The 15,064-nt window shown below is 46.7% G+C and overlaps 1 protein-coding gene across 11 annotated transcripts in view; it reads right to left on the minus strand.

Moving 5' to 3' along the window:
- RANBP3 (RAN binding protein 3) overlaps positions 1–15,064 on the minus strand; it is a 52,921-nt gene that overhangs the window by 26,516 nt on the left and 11,341 nt on the right. For 8 of the 11 annotated variants that reach the window (XR_016513544.1, XM_090289470.1, XM_090289469.1 and 5 more), the window contains exons 2-3: positions 8,636–8,691; positions 2,836–3,024 (exon numbers count right to left, since the gene is read on the minus strand). Coding sequence is in view for 10 of the 11 variants with exons in the window: in XM_090289470.1 (XP_090145596.1) it covers positions 2,836–3,024; positions 8,636–8,691 (245 nt within the window). In the remaining variant the exon portion in view is untranslated. The remainder of the gene's footprint in view (positions 1–2,835; positions 3,025–8,635; positions 8,692–15,064) is intronic. The other 3 variants (XM_090289473.1, XM_090289472.1, XM_090289471.1) reach the window with 1 other exon arrangement.

Below are 15,064 nucleotides of genomic sequence, written 5' to 3' on the forward strand. Positions count from 1 at the left end.
CTGATGCCAAAAAGGTTAGGGACTGCTGGGCTATGGGATAAAAATCAGTTAAGAGCAGGGCCTGCTGATTGTGTACTTGTCTTCATATTAACTATGGGCCAATTCGATGCTATTTATTCTGTGACTGAGGCAAGCAGCTCAGAAACGCTTACCAAAAAGGCACACTGAAAAAAGAAAAACAGAAGTGACCTCCAAAGACTTGAAGTAGGATGGGGGTAGAACAAAAGTCAACCCTGTGCAGGAGCTGGAAGATGAGGGAAGCTGTCCAGCCATGGAACTTGTTCCAGAATCTATCTAAGCTTCCTGGTGGGTCTCATAAACATAGTTTAGGCTTATCAGTGCCTTGGCTTGGAGCTTCAGTCCAGCAGGCTTCAGCCAGGCTTGGAGTAAGCATGAAGCTGCTCGCTTCCTCCAGATCACAGAACTGAATCTGAATGTGGCTTGGTTTTTTTCAAACTGCCTGCTCAGAGCCAGGAAGTCTGATATACAGATTTTTCTCAGGTACTGGGTCTTCCATGGCTAGAGTGCTGATGAGACTGAAAGATGATCAGGGCCCTTTTTCACAATTCAGAGAGCCACTATTTACCATGAAGGGCTTGGGCTTCATAGTTCCGAGGGATCGCAGCACAGTGAAGAGACTGAATATGACGGATGAGACCTGCTGAGTAACATGTGCACAGTTTCCTGAACTGCGATGTGGTGCAGAACAAGATCCACATTTGTTCTCATGCAAAAGCAATGAGTCAACCAAGGGAAAATCTCAGCCTGAGATGCTGGGATCAGGTTCCTCTGCCTTGATTTATGCTTTCAATGACCTAAGAACCAAAGTGTACTTTGCTTGAACATGCCCGGTCACTGGGGAAAGCCAGCTGACAGGAGCCATTAGCAACCTGCCAGGGTTTTCCCTGCTGACAGCCCCATGGAGCAAGCCCTGGCTAAGCCCTCAGAGTTGTCCCCAAAGGATGTGATGGAGGCGGCACTGCTGGTACTTCAAATGGAATTGAGGGTTCTCACAGTTACCGAAGCTGAAACAACGCACGTGTGTATGTCGGCTGCATGGCCTTTGGTGCTGTGCTGCTCCATTCATAAACCGCTCCCCCAAGTCCTGGCTACCTCCCATGGTGACTTCACAGTCCATCCTAAGGTTCCCTGCCAGAACATCTGATCTTGCATTTGCCAGTCTGGGGACCACCTGAACTTCTCAGAATTAGAGCCTCCAACCCCAAATCTACAAGAATGGAAGGGAGTGTCTCAGGGACCCTCAACATTTGGACTGGCCACAGATGGAAGGTAAGGTCCCCCCAGGACACTTCCTGCACCAGCCTCTTAGGGGCCGGGGACCCACCAGTCTTAAAAAGTGGGCGCTAGAAATGAGAGGGGCCCAAATAGCCCACACATCTTTGGAAGAGTAGCTGCCATGACACAATGGCTCTGATCTGGCCACCTGCTGATCTCAGGTGAAAACTGTCAGCCTTCCCAGCTGATATCTCTTTAAGTTGTGCTTTTCAAATTAGGCAGCAGCAGAAGGCTTCAGAGCCTCTTGGACAAATCCACGTGACAGTCATCTGTTCTCAGGACACCGAGAACACGATGTCCTGTGTGTATGAAGACTGAAGACAATAACTAACAATACCCAACTCAGGAGGAGGTTTCAGGAGCTACTCTGCCCTGAACCAAAAAATCGATCACTACCTAATTACTGCTGTCTGCTCTCGTGCGAGGAATCTGATGCCAGAACATTCTGGCCTAAGTGACCCCTGGCTGGAATCTTTATTGAGCTTCTGAGTACACAACCCCAAACCCACTTCTATGCCACAAACAACTGCCTTCCTGCCACTCCCCAACCATGGTAAAAACTTTTTTCTTTACCTATCACACACAGATTCCTCCAAAGTGTTAAAATATTACTCTAATCTCACCTTAGCTGAACATGACTTCTTCTGTGTAGTCACAGGTTTTGGTGCCTGTGACTGAATTTTAATGGTTCCCTTAAGAACACAGGGTACTAGTAATGTGATACAGGAATTGCTAAAGGTCTGGGGTTGTGGTGCCCTGGAAGGCTGCCTGGCATTCTGTATGGCAGAGTGGGATCCTCTCTTTCCTTGTTAAAAGTCATTTTTCTCTGTCATGACATTGGGGGACTCTGTCATGAGGTCCTATGGAGTTTTCAGTCCTGAATGTACGATGATCTTTACCTTTCCCAACTTATCAAACTCCAAACTCGCAAGACATTTCTTGTTCTAGAGAGTTCACAATCTTCTCCACCTATAATTTTCAAAGGCCTCCTTAATACAAAGATAAAGGGCTCAGGGGCTCCTTCTGGATTCAAAGAAGAGTCTTCTCTTCTTCCTGCTTTGATTGAAGACAAGCAGCTCACAGCCTCACCAATCCAGACACAACCAGTCTTGCAAAGCAATCTGTTGGATATCTCGTCTTCCTACAGATTAAGGAAGCCAGAATTTGCGTTGCTAAGACACTGAACTTGAAGGCCCAGATTCAGGGAGAAGAGAAAGAAAAAAATGGAGGAGTCGAATTTGATTTGAAAGGTTCTACCCACTACTTAGTTCCTCTTTAGACCCTTGTGTCTCTTTCAGGAAATAGGACTGGCTTTTTGCTATGGGTATTTCCCCATCTAGAAACGTCTCCATGTAAAGGGGACCTAATTTTCCCTGACTTTTTGGCAGCACAAATTAAAGAGAGTTACAGAGATCTCAGTCATCTTTTCAGTTACCAGCTGCTTATAATCTAGAGTCTAAATCTGAGGGATCCAGAGGGACAGGGCTGATCTGGGTTGGGACCACTGGGCCATGGAATGCTGGGTGGAGGTGGACTTACCCCTGCCAGTTCTCGTGGAAAAGGAGGAAGCTGGGCTTCAGGAGTGCTGGCTGAAGCGCTAGCGGGGGCAGGAGGCTCTAGAGCATGCTCGCCAGCTGACTCGGGGTGACCTGTGCCATGGTCGGGAGCCTCAGCCTCCCCCCGAGGCTCCTCTCCCGAATCCGACAAGTCTTTTTGCTCTGCAGAGGACTGGGAGCAAAAAAGACAATTTTCTTTCAATGTAAATAAAGGCTGCAACATGGGGCAGGGGATGGGGGTGGGGATCGAAGGGCTAGAGATGGCTTGAACTCAGCAGTTCCTGCCCAGGAGAATGGGCCAAGAAAGCCGGAACAGTGTTAGACTGGGCAGGCACTTTAAGGTGTGCAGGAAGTCTGGACTTCCGTTTTCGGAAGTACAAGGAGGCCTGGCATGAAGCTACACTGCTTATGGGCCACGAGTGAGGAAGAGCATGCCTGGTGACTAAAAGGGGGGCAGTGCCTCTATCAGATGGGAACAGGGATGGTTACACGTTAATAACACATCTCTTCAGAGATACTGATGAGGGAATTCCCTCAGCACCATCTGTCTGCTAGAAGAGGTGGGGAAGCAGGCTTGGGACACCACACAGATGCAGAATGGGGCATCCAGGGCCAAATGCTTCTGCATCTCACTCTAGTTCTTTGAGCACCTTTTACATTGTTCTGCTTAAACCTGAGATGAAGGAAGAGCTTTCTCACCTCAGTGAGTACAGGTGAGGAGTGACCAAACGAGCTGGCACAGACTCAGAGAACTGGTTTTGTATTAGTGAAAGGGTGGGGGTTTAGGTGGAAGAGGGGGCACCCTTGGCCTGGAATGTCCCCAGGCTAAGCCCAAATGCTTTGGGCAGAAGCTTATTTGGAAAGTAGCCAGGATAAGAGAAAGCTGGCTCCAGAAGTCTTTGTCCTAGAAAGCACAGCACCCTGGCATTCGCTGAGCTGGTTCTTGGGCTTCTGGGGGGTGGGGGGCTTCTGTGGGCTGAGAGCTCTGTGGCCAAGACTCTTTTCTTGAGAAATGGGTTATAAAGCTGGCGTTCTAGAAAGGAGGGGTTCTGATTCTGCTTGGCATTGCCCACAACATGAAGCCATTTCTCTCACTTTGTGAACTAAATGACAACGGGGCTACCCAGCCTCCCCAGACACTGCTGCGTTTCTTCTGAGTGTGAAGTGACTGAGACCTCTTTAGATAGGGTGCGCGGCTATCTCTTAACATGTGAGCTTGTCGAATTAAAGGAACTATATATAAAGAAGATTTAAGAGAGCTTTCAAACATTCTTAGGACAGCAATAGCAATGCAATGTTAACTCAGGTATACATCTAAATAGCCATGGAACCCCACTCTCCCTGTCTAGGGGAGGCCCACAGACACAAAGGCCTTCCTTCCCAAGCTGTTCCTCCAACCTGTGAGGGCACCATGGCTGGTTGGTGCACTAGTTCGATGCTAGAGATTTAACACCTAACAAGAGAAAATTAAACCAAGAGCTCTGTGAGAAACTGCCTATCTCTCTCATTTGAACCACCTGGATTTTTTTTAATCCCTTGAATTTAGAATATAAAACGCTCTCATGGCATGGTGGACTCAAAATGAAGTCTAAATTGGAGTACAAAATAGAAATACAAATGCTATTCCAGCATTTTCTCCTTGGGTCTGAGTGTTTCTGCTGGACAAGAAAAGCTCTAAAGAACAAAGGTAGGGCATGTAGTTTTTCAACGTTTCTTAAAACGAGACATCAGATCCAGACCCTAGATCATATATCATAAAATATATGTGGCTGACAAAAGTAACAAGAAACCAAAACAAAAACGTGCAACAGGATGTACTTGTTATACTAACAATAAGCTTCAAAATTAGGTCTAAACATACTATACAGCGTTTTCAGCAACACTGGGCTTTCTGCTCATAAGCATTTCTGCAACTGTTTTCTGTCTTTTTACCAAATGGGCATCATTCTGCCAGTACAACCTCAAAGCCTTCCCCCCTTCAGGTTAACAAATGTTTGGAAGATAAACGAACTGGAAGAAACATTTAATCATCACAAATAATAAGACAACCTACAGAAGACTCAAATTCTTTTCACGTTAAAAAAAACTGCCTCCACTCAAGGCAGTTAATAAAAAGGCTTTGTTTTTGCTTTACAAACACAAATGCGCGCAAATATAAGCATTTCATGAGGAGCGCCACCTTGAGGAAGCCTGGAGACATGGAAAGAAGTAAAGACAATTGCTGTGCGTTAGGACTGCTGTTCAGGCTGTGGAAAGCTTCTCTAACACGGGACAATAGGAAGATTTGACAACTCGACCTGTGACGCCAACAGCAGGCCACTAACACCACAGATCGTCAATGGGACAGACAGTAAATGTCTAGTGCCTCACCACCAAGCAAAAGCAAAAACACTTAGGCTGGCAGCTTAGGGTTTTTTTTTTATTGTATTTTAAATCTTTTATCTCAATCATGATTCAGCAACACTAGCTGGGTCTGCAGTATGCTCTCTCTGAAGGCGAGTGGTGGGGACAGGGGCTCTTTGAAGCACATACCACTGGGTGGTTTATAGAGACCATTTACTGACAAGGAAGTTAATGGTCCCAGTGACAATGGGACTACTTGACCTTTGTGGATCAAGAAGTGGATCAAAAAATAGCTATAAGGGACATTTTGGTGACAATTAGGACAATTTATACACTGGAGAAGGCTTCTGAATTAATGATCATTTTCTTAGGGGTGACAATGGCACTGGGGCCATGGACAGGAACAACCCTATTGCTAGGAGACACCAGTGGAAGTCGGATGGGCACAGATTACAGCCGTGTGCCTCCAGCATTAATGACACGCTGCTAACAGTGAAGCCGAGTGAAGAATGCCCTAGTGTCCTCATGTACCATTCTTCTAACTTTTCTGAGAATTAGAAATGTTCAAAATAAAATACTGAAGAGAATAAGAGGGGGAAAAGTTCACTCAGAAAAAACCAGCTCCAACAGCTTTTTTTCCCAGCTTTGCTTCTGCAGTGTGAGAAGGAAGTGGGCAGAGAGAATGGAACTGGAAGATTCTCAAACTCTCACTTTTGTCAGAAGTATTGTGGCTGCTCCTTGAGGGTCTGCCCTTCCACCTCCCTTGAAATGGGAAGTCAAGGGGAAACAAAGCTAGCTGAGTTAGTTACTTTCTGCCTTACTCTTGAGCTTGCAGCAACAGAGAAAGAAAGGGAGAGTCTGTGTCCATTTGGCCCCTATCTACCTGAGAACCCAGAAAGCAGCCCCGAAGGACAGGCACAAAGGCTCCTCCAGCTTATGCTGTTAAACTCAGAGATTTCCCACACCCTTCTGGTGATCTTGTGACAGAAGTGGAGAGCTGAACTCTGAGGACCTGGAGATCAATTATTTTTAGAAGTCCATTAGAGTTGGCCTGGAGTCAGTATTTTGATAAGAACTGCATTTGCACATTTTAAGATGAGGATGAGATCTTCCTAGCCACTTTTCTGGTTCAGTGTCACCATTTACATAATTTGCATCAACTTTATGAAGGTTGAGGTATCCTCTGAATTACAAAGCAACAGAACCAGAGGGAAAGGGGGTGGGGGGAAGTAGAAGATGGTAAAGTGGGGATAAATGGTGTTAGAAGGAGACTTGACTTGGGGGAGGGTGCACACACAATACAATACACAGATCATGTATTATAGAATTGTATGCCTGAAACCTTTATAATTTTAGTAACCAATGTCACCCCAATAATTTCATAACAAAGAAAAAAACCCCAAAGCAACAGAACCACTTCAACAGAACCACCTCAACTATGGAAACAGTACTGAAAAAGAAATTAGTAATTTTAAAAGCATTTTAAATTGAGCCAAACAAATATGATATTTTAGTTGTTCATCCTGTTGGTTGTCCAAAAGTCCCTAGGTTTAAAGAATTATTCATTTTTTTTTTATAATATATTTTATTGATTATATTGTTACAATAGTATTCATTTCTATTGCTCATTTTAAATCCAGGTTGGCAAACTTTTTCTGTAAAGGGCTAGATACTCGATATTTTTGACTTCGGAGGCCTATAGGGCCTGGGTCCTAATTACTTCACTCTGCTGTTACAATGTGAAATCAGCCTCAACTACAGTGAAGGGGATGGACCAAAAAAAACTACAAAAACAGGCGGTGGTGCTGGTCGTTAGTTTGCTGACCCCTGTTTTAAGCTAAAAGTGATTCAAAAGATGATCATAATAAAACTCAAAATTCTAGAAAACCTTGATTTAATGGAAAACCTGAGAAATGACTTTTACATCTGAAAGAGAAATGGAATACATCAATTTCTAAAAAGCTAGAAGGAAACACATGAGCCCTTCAGTGACTGATCCTTTTCCGAAGGAAGGATGATTAAAATCACAGGTAACTAAGCCATATGTACGTGTTAGGGCCCTGAGGAGAGGAGACAGCAGAGGCTGATGTATCTTTAAAATATCACCTGGAAAACAACAACAACAAAAAGAGGGAAGAACATTTCCTCAGGTTTTGTGATTCCTTCTTCAGCAGAGAATTAACGATGGGAATGTTTAATGTGAGAAGAACAAGTCTAGTAGATAAGCCCCTGCCCATACAGGAGGCTCTGCTCAGTGAGAGAGGGTGTGTGTGGGGGGTTTAGGGCAACCCCCTCTCCTTCCTGTCCCCTCCACACACGAGTTCTCTTCCTGGCATAACATTTGAACATTTTCCAGAAAAACTGGGCTGCACAGAAAGAAAAGTCTGGCCTTTCTTTTCAGACCAAGGGACAAAGTCTACAAGTAGTAGCTGGACTGCCAGGAGCCCCAAATTGCCAGACCAGCAGCCTCCCACCTCAGAGCTGGCCACCCTGCTGCTAGACTGGGGATCCAACAGAGCACATGGCCCGTGGATCCCCAGTCCTGACCCAATTCTCAAATGCTTTTCTTTATCAACAAGATTGCAAATGGATTTCACAACACACTTGGTCACTCTGAAATCTTGCTATGGGCGTTAAATTACCTGCTGTCTTGCCTGGGTCATGGGTGGGGAGGGATCACCCATTTTTTTTTTTTTTTGACAAAGAGGGAGGGAGTCCTCATACAAGCTTGGGAGGCATCACCACAGAACATCAGCTAAGTTTGGACACAACCGCAACCTTCCACACTGATATGTCAGAGAGGGATATAAAACCTGTGACTTCAAGATAAACAATACTCGACAGCTGGAATGTGACTGAGCACCAATCAGGCCTTTGACAGGCTGCCAGCTCATCACTATGAATAAGGCAACGTATTTCCAACAATGGAGAGCATCCCCACAAAGAAGGATAATATATATACGATGCAAACCAACTAATAATTATTCTAAATGCATTTATTCCAAGTTAGCTGGGGCCAAAAGTCCCTTAAAATCTTTAATTAAAGGCCCTATTTTTTCCCCTTAACCACCAATTGCTCTCTCACTCAGCTTTTCTCTCCCTCCCTGTCCCTCCTCCTCTCCCTCCTCGCCTTCCTTCTATCTTTTTCCTCTTACTCTTTTCTCTGCTACTGGTTTTCCTCATGTATGGCCGTATTTCTAAATCAAATAATCTGGAATGAGAAGAAAAGCTTTCTACCACCATTTTTAAAAGTAGGGTCTCTGAACCCTTTCCACACACACCTATCCCAACTTCTTGCCAAGGTAACCTGAAGCCACTAGCCCTTTTTCCTCCAAGCTCAGTATGAAAGCTTAAAGGGCAGAAGCATCCTTGGCCATGTGACCTAGGGAGAGATCCCTGGGAGAAAACAAATGTGAGTAGAGAACGTACCAGCCCCTTACCTTTTGTCCTTTATCCTTCTGAAACACAAAGACAGGCGGAGCAATGGCAGGCTTTTCTGTAAAAAGAAAAATTAGTGTTTTTCCCCCCAACACTACTTCATTCAGTAAACGAAACTAAATTTTTTGTAATAAGTTAAAAACAAAAAACAAACCCAATATAAAACTAGTAATTCCAAAGAACATCAAATCACTTAGAAAAGTTTTGTGACATGGAGATACGGGGGGTTGTTTGTGGCAATGCGACACTTAATAGTAGGATAAGTGTGCTTATTATATACCAATAAAAAGGCTTTAAGACTCAGGACAAGCCATGCCACTGATTGAGGGAGAGCGGCGGGGAGCATGCAAGGCGTTGGGAGATGGCAGCTATTCCACACCAACTGCGGCTTTGAAAAATTTGGCGCAGGGAAGTCAGGACTTTATGTGGCATCTCCTGAATTCAAATGCTGGAGACAAGTTTAGGTTTTCTATTTTTATTTTTTTCAAATGTGCAGGTCAGTTGAGGCCAGGGGGCAACCAGTTTGTAACTTCTTCCCACATGGCTCATGCTCTTTGGAGAACCCACAGTCCACCTGGTTCTCTAAGTGAGCAGCCATTAACAAAAGAGAATTTATGGAGTTGCATAAGTCTGAGAGCCCATCTTGCATGGCTGAAGGAAAAAACCCTGAGATGTCCTGTCACTTGACGGGACCAGGGCTGTGCTGCCCGCTGTTCTCAGGCAGCACCATTTGTCTCCTGTTCAGGGGCAGCCCAGGAAGCCTCTGCCGCCAGCCAGGGGACTGTAAGTGAGGGCTGCCTTTACCGGTGGAGGAGGCCGCTTGCCCTCTCAGGCAGGGGTGTGGTGGCTCTGGGTGTGCTCATGAGCCCTGTGGGGTGTGCCCAGGGCCTCCTTCAGCATTCAAGTGCAGAGATGGATAGGAAGCCAGGGCAGTCATGAATTTGCAGGTCACCTGCACAGTCCTGCTGTCACAGAGCCACCAGTCTGGGAGGCTCAGATTAGCCAGGAATTTACGTTCACACAGCATTGCTCCAGCAGGACTGCTGTGCAGGAGGGAGACATGGTTCACAGTTCACAGGAGTGGTCATGTCGGGGGAGCTGGTAAGAGTGTCTGGTTGAGTCAGGAAAATGTCCCTGAGAAGAGGCTGCTGTGCTGAAGTCTCAAGGAGAACAGCCTGATAGGGAGAGTGGCAGGTGTGAAGGCATGGAGCCCAGGGGTGGATGGCGGCCGTGCTGAGAATTTGGGAAGGCTTGGTGGTTGGTTTCAGCTTAGAAAGAGAAGAGTGTAGGAAAGTGGGCAATACGGGGAGACCAATTTGGAGGTCAGTGATCACCCACAATAAAAACAGGGTGAGACAAGGTTTGAGGAGGAAAAGGGAGAAGACTGAGACAATCAAACACACCCCATTCCACACCCATTCCCCAAAAGTCCCCCTCCTTGGAGAGGCAGGACAAACACCAGTCTCAAGCTTGGGGAAATGGCCCACTGATGACCATTCCCTCTGCTGTGCTCACTGAAGCTGCACCATACCTGAGTCAGATTCTCTGCAACAGTCCTCACTGTGCACAGCCCACGGTAAACATGGGTGAATGACATGCAAGAGACCAAAGTTCTAAAGAAAGGAGGGTGGAAGGATCACCATCAAGGCCTCCATGCTTCCCTAAGCAGCCATTTCCTGGTACAGTGTGTAGTGGCTGCCCAACAAACCAGGATGGAAATGACAGCAAAGGAATGCTGGAGGGACGCTGGGGATGGCAGCAGCTTATTCACACATGTCTACCATGGGGAATCCCAGAAACCTTCTGGTGCTGCTCTGTACACCCCAGTCTCACTTCTGTGTTCCATTCCTGGCCAGCAGCAAGGTAGTGGGGTATACAGGAAGCCAGGGTTTTGGCTAGCCCAGATCCCCCGGCCACCCATTTTCTTTAGAAAACCACCTCTCCCCAACCTCCGAGTTTCAGATGGAGTCTAGTCCTGACCCCAGGGAATACTGTGACATGTGAATAAGGCCAGGCTGCTGATGGTGAATGAGACTCAGGTCCAGGAATTTTGTTAGGAGTTACTGTGGAAGGGGAGTTGTCTCTCTGCTGAGCTGGTGGGAGGTAACCCTGGGGCTGCCAGCAGGGGCCCGTCATTACAAGGGACCCTGGACTAGGACCAATCCAAGGGGAAGCAGGGGAGGAAACTAAATACCACTGCTGGAGGCCCAAGGACCAGCAGGCCCAAAGCTACCCCCCGCTCCCCAAGACTTTTCAGCTATGTCAACAGACACTGATTTTTGCTTAATGCACTCTGGATCTCTGCCCCTTGTCTCTAAGAGCCTCCAACCAGAGAGGTGGGGGCCTTGCTGCTGTAGACTTCATTAAACACACACTCTACTCCCTAGAAGAAACCATGGACTGGCCTCACAGGGATCTTTCTCTTCACAGCAGAGATCACCAGCTGATACACTATGTATTTATGGGTTTATGGTCTATCTCCCCTACTAAAATGTCAACTATAGGAAATGGGAGACTGCCTCGTTCCCCTTTGATGTCTGTGAGAATAGTACTTGCACCTTGCAGGGATTCAACAAATATCTTACGAAAAGGATGAGCAAGGGGAGAGGACACTAGAGAAAATGACTGCCAGGCTGGTAAGAAAGGACTAGATGAAGAGCGAACTCTCTGGATGGCAGAGGAAGGGCTTTCTGATCTGCAGGCACATAGGAGGGCAACTACGGGAGGCCTCGGCTGTTTGTGGGCCCTGGGACAGGACAGGACCACGTGGCCAGGTCCAGGTATAACTGGGAGAGGTCCCATGTGAAGGAGGAAAAATTCTGCACTGCAACTGGCACACTGCTCACCTGGGGGCAGAGAGAGGTTACAGAGGGCACCATGTGGGTCTGAACTCTGAAAGCAGCCACATAAAGAGTGGGAGCACCAGGTGAGACCCAAGCAGATCCACCTTTAATAACTCCCAGCAGCAATTTCTTGGCCCACACCTGGCACCATCATCAGAGTTCAGACTTTCCTTCTCAGCCCCTACTCTCATCCCTTTAAGTCTGGCTTTTGCAGAGCACCCACAACCGCTGGTGTGAAATGCACGCTTAAAACTCTGCAATGCCCTTCTAGGCTAGGGTTGGAGTCCCTTCGAACAGGCCATCCCCCACCTGACCATTACAGTGGCACTGTCCCTTGCACATCCCATGCTTCCATCACACTTCTGGAGTTCTGCCTGGTTTAATCCTCCCACCTTCTCTTCTGTGGTCAACACTCATTCGTGATATAGACATAGACACCATCTCCTTCAGGAACTCCCCAGTTTGTTTGCTTATTTTTATTAAATTTTTTTCTTTTATTAATTCTAGAGAGAGGGGAAGGGAGAAAGAGAGGGAGAGAAACATCAATCAGTTGCCTCTTGCACACGCGCCCACCAGAGACCGAACTTGCAACCCAGGCATGTGCCTGACTGGGAATCAAACACGCAACCTTTGGGTTTCCAGAATGATGCCCAACTGAGCCAGGGCAAGCCCCCAGTATAAATTGTGCTCCCAAGGCATGCTCTGGTTTATATCTTGCACAGATCATACAGAGGCTACTTGTCAGAGAGACTGGGAGAAAACAGAGTTTCCAAAACAACTCTGTGCCTCAACCTGCCACCCGAAGGGCACCATGTAAGAATCATACAGTAAGTGTTTGAACTAAGCCCCCTCTGTACTACTTCATGCGTGTAACATTAGCTGCTATATAATCACAAATATCTATTAAGCCCTTATTCTGTGCAGGGCATCATGGGAACAGGAAGCTGAAGACTTCAGGCTAAAACATCTGATTAAAAGAGTGGAGTGTGTTTGTATACAAGGCCCAAAGCTCACGGCAGGTTGTTTATCTGCTTGCTGGCAGCGTCTATCCCTGGAACATAAGCTCTGCAAGAACGAGGCCTCTGTTGTGTTTACCTCCGAATCTTTAGAGCCACACATGAAACCTATGATCAACAGGTAGTTATAGAGTGAATGAAATATCCTTCATTGCAAGGGCTGAGACTGAGAAGGAAAGGGCTTTGGCAGCCCAACTTGGATCCCACTGGGACTCCCACTGAGGGTAGGTTTGGCAATCATGATAAACCCGACCATTGTACTAAAATGTACCAATGAACTTCAGTCAGCTCTCCACCAACACACAAAGCACCAGTCACACACATTTCATTTCTGCTCAGCTCCAATGGAGCCAGAAGTCCATAAACTGCCTAATTAGTACTGACATTACAAAATGACAATAGACATGCACCCATTCCAAGTAGGATGGGCCTGCACTTATTGGAGTAGCCACAGATTTTTTTTTTAAAACTGTCCCCAACTGCCAAACAGTTTCTGGTTGTCAAGCAATGAGGCTTCTATGATCTACTTGAACTCCCAGCCTAGACTTTCTTTCACAAGTGGAAGGGAAAACCACCACCAGAAATTTCTAGAGAACCAGGCCACCACTAAGACCTAAAAAATTACAATGTTAGTCAAATGCAAATTATGCAATCCAGACTGTCAACCTGGTTTTTTGTGTTTTTTTGTTTGTTTATTTTTGTTCTGTGAAATGCTCTCTGATCAAATTAGTCTGTAAAAAAGGAGCCTTCCTGGAGAATTGCTTGACACATCAACATAATAAGGGTTACAGAAACCAACAGTAAAGAAAGTTGTTTAGCCAAATGTTGCCCATTTGACCAGGGACCTCTCTGCCCTCCAGAACAGCCTCAACAAGGCCTGAGAAAACTGTGTTCTGTGGGCGACTGTGGGCCACACTGGTGTGTGCAGCAGAGTGGGATTCAAGAGCCCCCAAGTCACCTCGAACAGCCCTGCCTCTGGGTGACACAGGCTCTACTGTCTGGGATGTGTCGGGTGCTCTGGCCTCATGCCACATGCCAAGTCCAAGGTGGCTACTCTGCTCAATTCAAACCCCTCTGTGCGCTGATCCCAGATAATGATCACACAACCCGGTGGAGTGAAGTCCTGGCCTCTGCAATCCCCCCGGGGGGTGGGGTGGGGTGTGTGTGTGTGTGTGTGTGTGTGTGCGTGCGTGTGTGCGTGTGTGTGCGTGCGTGCGTGCGCGCGTCACGGTTCACTGGCCAGCAGCTGAAAAGAGTGAGTCCCTGATGACATCTGGCACACAGCATGGGCTCTCCCTCCTGCCACCCTCCACCTAACTAACTGTGCAGTTCAGATGCAAAATGGGATAGCCCAGGTGTGATCCCTGAGGGCAGGGCCTGTGTTCTGAACCTGGTCTTTGCAAGTCTCAGTGATGAGCACAGACAGGTAAGCCCAGGCGCAGAAAGCTGCCAATCTCTGCTCTCATTCCAAACCTCTGCCAGATATCTGGAACACCCTAACCTCTGCTCTTGGGGCTCTGCTTCCAAAGCCATTGCTGACATGGCTATGACTGTCAGGGCGCTCTGCCCAGCCAGTCCAATAAAACTAGAGGGCGAGTGATGAGTTCTGGAGTGGGCCCAAGGCTTTCACCAAGTACCGTGACCATTTGCTTTGGTCAAGTATGCACTTAAGGCAATAGCTGATTCTTTGACTCTTCATTGGAATTGTGAATCAAGACCCCATTCCAAGATACACAGTCAGTGGTGCAACAAACTGCAGCCTTCATCTGTCAAATGTTTAACCATGTAATGCTTTCATAACAAATTCAGATTCTAAACTGAAAACACACACATTCTCTCTACTCTTCCCTTTCACATAAACTACCCTTCAGGCAGTGGCGGGACTGACACATAGAAATACCAAAGGCAGACCTGTCCTGGGACAAGCTTTGGCACCCCCCTGTGGCTGCCGCCAACCTTTGTCTCAGAGGACCTCTCTTATTAAACTAAATAGAAGAAAATATGCAAAACCAGGAGAACAGAGAAGAGAATCTGGATTATCTTTCCTGTTCTGTTTATTCCCTGCCTAAATGATGACTCGAACACTTGCCAAGAAACAACCCCTTTCTAGAAAGCCACTTGGAGTTCCTGTCTAAAATGTCAGCAAGGTACTTGTGTAAAATGAGCTTTAATCCTAGACTGACGTGTCTTAATCTTCTTATCTGTGCAAAAAATATGGAAAGCATCTTGCCCCCACAAATAACAGTATCACTACAAGGCAACTGCTATGATCTTGTGACACCACTCAGCCCTTCAAGTTGTTTCTCTTCTCAGGAATTACTACTAACAGTTCTGTGCAGCAACATAAAAAGGGAATTCGTTGCTGATGTGTCAACTCTGTCCACAAGCTAGTTCTCTGGTGAAGAATGACACTGATCTCAATCATGCTGTTGCTAGGTGATGCCTCTCAGTGTTAGTGGGCTGTGCTCAGTGGCTGCCCAGCCCAGCCCAGCTTGTAGAGGGTGGTGGGCCCCTGAACTCTTTTTTTGGTATCCGAATATATCAACATTTTCCCTCAAGCAACTCTCAGGGG

This window comes from Furipterus horrens, unplaced genomic scaffold, assembly GCF_987537825.1.
Source record: "Furipterus horrens unplaced genomic scaffold, mFurHor1.1.pri manual_scaffold_10, whole genome shotgun sequence".
Taxonomy (NCBI): domain Eukaryota; kingdom Metazoa; phylum Chordata; class Mammalia; order Chiroptera; family Furipteridae; genus Furipterus; species Furipterus horrens.